The sequence below is a fragment of the Lepisosteus platostomus genome, chromosome 13 (genome assembly GCF_059453375.1).
Source record: "Lepisosteus platostomus isolate fLepPlt1 chromosome 13, fLepPlt1.hap1, whole genome shotgun sequence".
Lineage (NCBI taxonomy): Eukaryota > Metazoa > Chordata > Actinopteri > Semionotiformes > Lepisosteidae > Lepisosteus > Lepisosteus platostomus.
The window spans coordinates 15259545-15266322 of record NC_142623.1 but is presented as its reverse complement, the minus strand read 5'-3'; the positions used below and the strand labels follow the sequence as shown (position 1 = coordinate 15266322).

The following is a 6778-nucleotide window of genomic DNA, read 5'->3' as shown; positions in this document are numbered from 1 at the left end:
CTGTGGCTTCAGGATCCTGGCTTTTGGTAGCAGTCTGTCTATGTGGAGTCTGCGTGTTTCCTTCTGTTTTTTCCAAGCTCCCATGAGTTTGCTTCAAGAATGAAAGGGACTGAATAAGTGTCTGAATCCAAATGACTGTAACTGACCTGATTGACTCTTTTGATGTAGCCTGATGTTCAAGACGGTGCAGTATTTGCTGTGATTTCCAATTTTATGCAACTTAAAACTCTTAACATATACAGTACTGTATATACTGTGTTCAATTATTTCAGTTTTTATCACTCTGGACAATGTATTTTTTCATTCACTATGGAATTTTGCATCCCTCAGTAATTGTTATGAACGTAGGTCATTTTGGATGAAGTTGTCATCAGAAAAATTGCAGGCTTTGGACTTGCCAACACAAAAATGAAGGAAGTACTGTCACGTTAATTGCAGATGGCATTCTTAAGGATATTGCTTAATAGACAAAGTTCAGTGTAATATCCTTCCCTTTTCATCTGCAACTCCCACCACTGCTGGTGTTATAGACTGCTTTTCGACGTTCTTGCTGTTGATCCTTGTTGTTCTGAAGTGTGGAGAATTAACGTCAAGAAAATGGAGCTCCGATCGATCAGTCTCTCTTGTTCTTTTGCGCAGCTCCTCCTCCTTTTCCTCTCCGACTGCGGTAAGCTCCCTTTTTTTAATTTTACCACGAAAGTGTCCTGTGGCTCCCAGTCCCCTGGGGTCCGGAATTGTAGCTCATTCAGTCTCCCAAATGGAAACGCTGACAGTCATGTTTCTGAGCACAACTTGCCAGTTCTGTTGCTGCATTCTCAGGCTGTAGGTATAAATATATCTACAGTATAAGGCTGGGCATTTATTCAGTAGATACACAATTGTTTGTGTGTTTGGTTACAAAGTATAACACAACATGAAAAGTGTTTACCTTCTTGGTTTAAGATATTCTGTAATCAGGACTGATAGAGAACTGAACATTTTTGCAGTTCTTTCAGATTCTGTTTATTTCTTTGTTTATTCTGTTTGCATGTTTGGTTTGTACACAGTGAAGTTACTAGGTGGCAGTTTTTCTGAAGTGGATTTTGACTACTTTGACCTACTTGAACTACTCCAGCCTACTTTGACTGATGACTGCAACACAGACAGCTACAGTATAGCAATGCTTTTAGGAGGCAATATTTCATCATACTGTCATGAAAACTAGTGTCCAAAATGTCACTGTAAGAAGAAAACTGTAGTATTCTTTGGTAGGAGCTGTCCCCGACTGTCCACTTGAGATCAGCCCTCAGAGAGCTGTGGTGAGATATGGAGACCCAGTGATGGTGAACTGCACCACAACACAGACAGCCAGAGGAATGGGCTGGGAGGCTCCAGTTGGAGCTACAGGCATGAAAACAGGTGCCCAGTCTGTCACCTGGAATGTCAGCAGTCTGACTGATTGGACTGCAGAGCCGAAGTGCTACGGAAACTTCCTTACTGAGCCCAGGCAGTGCAGGAAGAATCTCAACATCAGTCTGTACAGTAAGTATCTTTTTGGTAACTATTGAGAATGTTAACTCCATAAATACTACATGCAACTATTCTATTAACTGAGGAAAAGCTGAAATATTTCACTTTGGGCCTATTTCATAAGCCTTACATGAAAACCCTGAAAAGATATTTACTTCAAGTGGTGGATCCAACTATCAAAGATAACATTTTAATTGAAAGGGATGAAACTGTCTTGTAAAGTAAACCATACCAATCAAGATATGATGTATCAAATCACTGCGTTTGCAATGAGTCATTCAATAACCATAACAATAATTAATGCACTAGTTATTGCATTTTGTTTGCAGAGTACCCAGACAGTGTCTCTGTCAATCAAACTGTCCCGATGGTGGAGGGGAGACAGTACCAGCTGCAGTGTGAGGTCCAGAACATCGCTCCTGTTCAGTACCTCACTGTGAACTGGTACAGAGGACAGATACTAATTCACAATCAGACCTTTTCTCACAACACTACTAGAACACCTGTGAATGTGTCTGCAACCCTCCTGTTCACCCCTGACAGAGCTGACAATGGACAGCAGCTCACCTGTGAGGCAGAGCTCAACCTGGGACCAGAAGGACCACAGCCCCCTCCTGCAAATCAGTCTGATCCTCTCCGCATCACCGTGCTGTGTGAGTTTATACCGCCTTACTCTGATTGTTTTGCAGTACAAACATAGTCTGTTCTTATTTTCCTGCCTGGGGAATCTTTCTTGATGTTATTTGTGTAAAAAGCTTTACAGACTGCAGGATCAGTGCAGAGACAGGAGTCTGTGTGGCTCCACTGAAGTCCTTCAAGTCCTGGTTTAAAGAGCGGTTTCCGTCTCCTGGAGCATTCATTTGTCAGTAGCGTCCCAGCGGAACTCCGCTCAAATGGAGAATGTTGACCTTAGGGCAGCTGCTGCTCGGTTCGTGGTGTCCCTGAAGCTGGAGGCTTTTGCTCTCCCTTCTAGTAAGTCTTCAAACAGGACAGCAAGGTCTGAAGAAAATGGTAGCCAACCCCAAAACACCTGGCAAGTTATGTGCACCAGCCCCCGCCACGCCACGCATCGTTCGCACTGAGCAGTGATTTCCTTGCCCTGTTTCTCCTTACCTTCCTCAGACAAGCCCGTTTTCACCAGCACGGGGCCCACGGCCGTCCAAGTTCCTCCAGGCACCCGGATCTTCCTGAACTCCTCTGCCGACGGCAACCCTCCCCCCACCTTCGAATGGAAGTACTCCAGTGCTAGCAGCGTGCAGGTGACAACCAACCGGGACAGTTCGGTGGCGGCTGTCACCGTGAACTCTGAGGCCGACGCCGGTGCTTACACGTGCATCGCTGCGAATACAGAGGGGCGAGCCAGCCAGACGTTCACCATCGTGCTGTCCAATAGATTCAATGGAGGTGAGGCCGGTGTCGCACGCTTCTTTGGTGCGCTTGGAGCTGTATAGAAGCACACGTGCCTTTTGTTGGCAGGAGCATAGAGGCAGGCCTGCTCCTTGGGTCTGTGGTGTTGAAGGTCTTTGCCACTCAGCCACTAGAACATGGAGCTAGCGATGCCGCCCGATACTGGCAACACTGAGGATACAAACCAAGTTAACCTCTGGCAGTACTGACTTATTGGAGGGTTACAGGCTCAAATCCTGGTTTGCGGGGCTGCTTTTGCAACTGAGTGTTATGCTGGAGCAATCAGGAAGTGATGTGCATTACCCTTGGGCAAGGTCCTGCAATTCCCGATTGCTCCAGCGTAACACTCAGTTGTGCAAATGTCACTTCACTTAAAGAACTAGCCACACACACGAGCAATCGTCTGATATAGAGCGTATAACTTTAATGGAGTGTGATTCAGGGATATAGAAATATTATTTTCCCACTATTAATATGCAAACAATGTAATATGCAAAATATAAATCCCTGTTTAATTCAAAATTCTTCTTAGAATATATATAATATATCAACTTAAAAACTGAATAATTAGGACTAATAAACGAGTTTGGTTGGCCAGGGACAAGATAAGTTACAATTCAATCTCCAGAGAACTTTGAAAGAATAAGTATTATAGAATTGATGTAGTCTTCTCTTATTTGGGACAATAAGAAGTTTTTTTTTTTGCCTAACAGGTCAGTATCGAGAATGCATGGAGTAAAAAAACACACAATATAATGACTTTCAAATGTCAGACAACAGCAACAAGGAACAATGAAAAAGCAGACATCACAACGCTCAAATCAGTGGGGATCATCTGTAGATAAGAATGTACTAATGATGAACCGTGTGCTTCTTTTCTGACAGGTATTGTCGTGGCGATTGTGGTTCCGCTTATACTCCTCCTGGTAGGCGGCTTGATGGTCTTATACTGTGTGTTGAAGAAGAAATAGTGTCCCGACTTGTGAAACATCCGTGACACTCCAAAGGATTCGGGAGCGCAGGGAGGTCTGACGTCACAGGAATGATCTCCAGTTATTTTTCCTTCTTTCACAAACCACAAACCTGGGCCTCCTGCAACAACTTGGAAGAGTGAACAAAATCTGTTTGTAATGTGTTGCAATGGGGCACAAGCCATTTGGACAGGCAGCTGTCTTTTCTTCGGATTTTGTAGTTATACTGTGGTTACTGCATCTCTCAGATGTTGTCCTCTCCTCTTATCCTAATACCAGCACCTTACAACTGCTACAGTTTCTCCTTCTCTTTTTAGAAGTGAAGTATTTACTGTATTTCTACAGCAGCAAAGAGCCGTCCCAGATAAGATGGTGGAGGCCGGTTCTTTCAGAAATGTCAGAAATGGAAATTTCAGAAGGAATATGCGGGCAAATGGATTCAGATTTTCACACACTGCCTGTGACTGCACATTTTTTTAAGTATGGCTGTTCGACATCCGTTATATTTGACTAACTTCTGAATAAATTTCACTTCCCGTCTTTCAATGCTGATGCCTGTTATTCGGTATTTCAGTGATGTGCGTACTGTATACTGTAGCATAGTATTCCAAGCCCGGGTTTTGAAGAGGGTTCAAAACACCCCTTTTTCATGCGAGTGCGGCTTAATGTTTGGGGTTCACACGCCCGGGGAAAGCGCGCTTGTGTTTCAAACGCCTCTCTGAGTTCAATAACCGACGCCGGATCAGAAGATGGAGAACAGTCGGAATGACATCACGAAAGCGTCCAAGCCGTGACCCAGATCCCGCAATAAACCCTTCCTCCACGTGCTCCCTTCTGTGACGCAGAGCAAGAGTGGACTAACAGCGTCAGCACGCAAGGATAATGGGACACCTACGCAGGACATCCCTCGTTGTTTTAGAGATGACGGTGAAAATGCTTTCTGCTGTTGCTGTTTTTTCGTCGCCGCTTCTTTTCAGGCGGCTATGTTTTTTTTTTACAAATAATTTTTCATTCTCCGCTCACAGTTTGATGAAACTGAATGTTTTCTTGGCTGCCCCTGCATAAAAGTAGGGACACACCGTGTCCATCCATGTTGAGCAGGCTTGAGACGGGCGAAGTAAACGACAACTTGGTGGTAACTGCACTATTCAAAGCTTTGTACTATTAAATGCATTTCATCTCAGTACGAAAATGACAGTATGAGGCAAATAACGCGTTCTTTAACGTTGATCAGGATTGATTCCAAGTTGTCAAAGTAAAATAAATAAGGTAAACTTTGCAATACCTCAGAACTTTGCCCTATTAAATACTTAATCTTTCCCTGTACAAAATACACCGTACTGTAGGTAAAGTTTCGTCGATCGAAATGGGACAATAGCTTTATGTCAGCACTTTGTACCTTAATCTTTCTCAATTCCACTTCATGAATCTAAAGTAGCGTCATTAAATTTTGTTTTTAGAAAAAATATAATGAGTTAACTAAAATTGAATTTGACTTACACTTGAATATTTTATTCTCCGCGACAATATACTGCTTTGATAGGGTAGAAAAATAAACCGTCAAAACGTCACCATTAAGCGAGGAATTGGAGGCGATTTCCTTCAGCGAAGTCTGCTCTGAAGCGGACTGCAGGGCGATGATGGTGCTGGTGAGCCCCCTCGCGAAACACAAATTAGAAATGGACCGTAAGCCTTTGCAGCCCTGAGCAGCAACCCAAGTGTGCGTATTGAGACACGGACCTATTTTCTGGAACAGTTATTTGCACGTCCACACCAGCATCGAAACTGCGAAAGAGCATGTGTTCCAAAAGCACAGGGCGTGGCTGCGATCGTCAAACCTAGTTGGTCACGTTTAAGGAAAAATGCACAAACATGACACCCAAAACCATGTCTTACAGCCCTGCTATTAAGACTTTTTGACCCACTGAGTGTACTGAATCATGCCCTTACCTCATTGCAGTGAAGCAGAGGGACAGAGTGTCAAAAACATATTACTCTTAAGTAGACATTTTTCCTCTCAGCAAACCAGAAGCAAGCTGCTTTTTAATGCATTTTAAAATGTACTTGTTTATGTTCAATTGACAGTGCTGCCTGCAATTTCACTTTTTTGCTCTTTGGAATTTAATCCGGACCAGTTTCCTGTTTAGCTAACAGCACTTCCTGTGGGTGAGCGCACATGTGCTGTGAGTATTGTTTGTGCTTTTTCAGTTGAGATGGTTATTCCATTAGGCCATGAGTTGCTGGTGCCAAAAGGGAACTTCTCAGGAAGAGGGAAGATTCTTCAATCCTAAGGTCCTCGATCTAACAGCAGATTTATTCCTGGAAATCCTCCGCTCTCACTGCTGGAGTGTTCTGTCTGCAGGGTCTCTCTTGCTGTGGTTAATAGCAGTGCTGTCTCTGCTGGAGTGTTCTGTCTCCAGGGTCTCTCTTGCTGTGGTTAATACCAGTGCTGTCTCTGCTGGAGTGTTCTGTCTGCAGGGTCTCTCTTGCTGTGGATAATACCAGTGCTGTCCCTGCTGGAGTGTTCTGTCTGCAGGGTCTCTCTTGCTATGCTTAATACCAGTGCTGTCTCTGCTGGAGTGTACTGTCTGCAGGGTTTCTCTTGCTGTGGTTAATGCAGAAATGTTAGATGACACAATATAAGTCATTCCTTTTTCCATTGCAACCTGTTGCCATTCAATGTGAAAAGCAGAGGAATGTGTAGCCAAAGCACAATAAAATCGTGGCAAATGAGTTGCAAATCATGACACCAACTGCACGGAGAACCATACATTTTCTGACCTCCTCATCCAACTCATGATCCCAAAAGCCAATGAACCTAAAGGTACTGTATGTCTTTGGACTATGTGAGGAAACCAGAGCACTTGGGAGAAACCCACACGAACACAGGG

General features: G+C 43.9%; 1 protein-coding gene across 1 annotated transcript; it reads left to right on the top strand.

Annotated features, from left to right (window-relative positions):
• The first annotated feature begins 456 nt into the window (after positions 1-456).
• Positions 457-4427, top strand: LOC148650049 (intercellular adhesion molecule 2-like). Its single transcript, XM_088603434.1, has 5 exons — positions 457-667; positions 1252-1521; positions 1839-2162; positions 2632-2913; positions 3802-4427. The coding sequence occupies exons 1-5, from the start codon at positions 598-600 to the stop codon at positions 3885-3887; spliced, it is 1032 nt and encodes a 343-aa protein (XP_088459560.1). The 5' UTR covers positions 457-597; the 3' UTR covers positions 3888-4427.
• The last annotated feature ends 2351 nt before the right edge of the window (positions 4428-6778 follow it).

Bases quoted from the DNA above. Each gene is read 5' to 3' on its own strand.
- LOC148650049 (XM_088603434.1), top strand. From the start codon at position 598: ATGGAGCTCCGATCGATCAGTCTCTCTTGTTCTTTTGCGCAGCTCCTC. The intron at 1,522-1,838 runs GTAAGTATCTTT...TTTTGTTTGCAG, and splicing joins TCTCAACATCAGTCTGTACA to AGTACCCAGACAGTGTCTCT. The intron at 2,163-2,631 runs GTGAGTTTATAC...TACCTTCCTCAG, and splicing joins TCTCCGCATCACCGTGCTGT to ACAAGCCCGTTTTCACCAGC.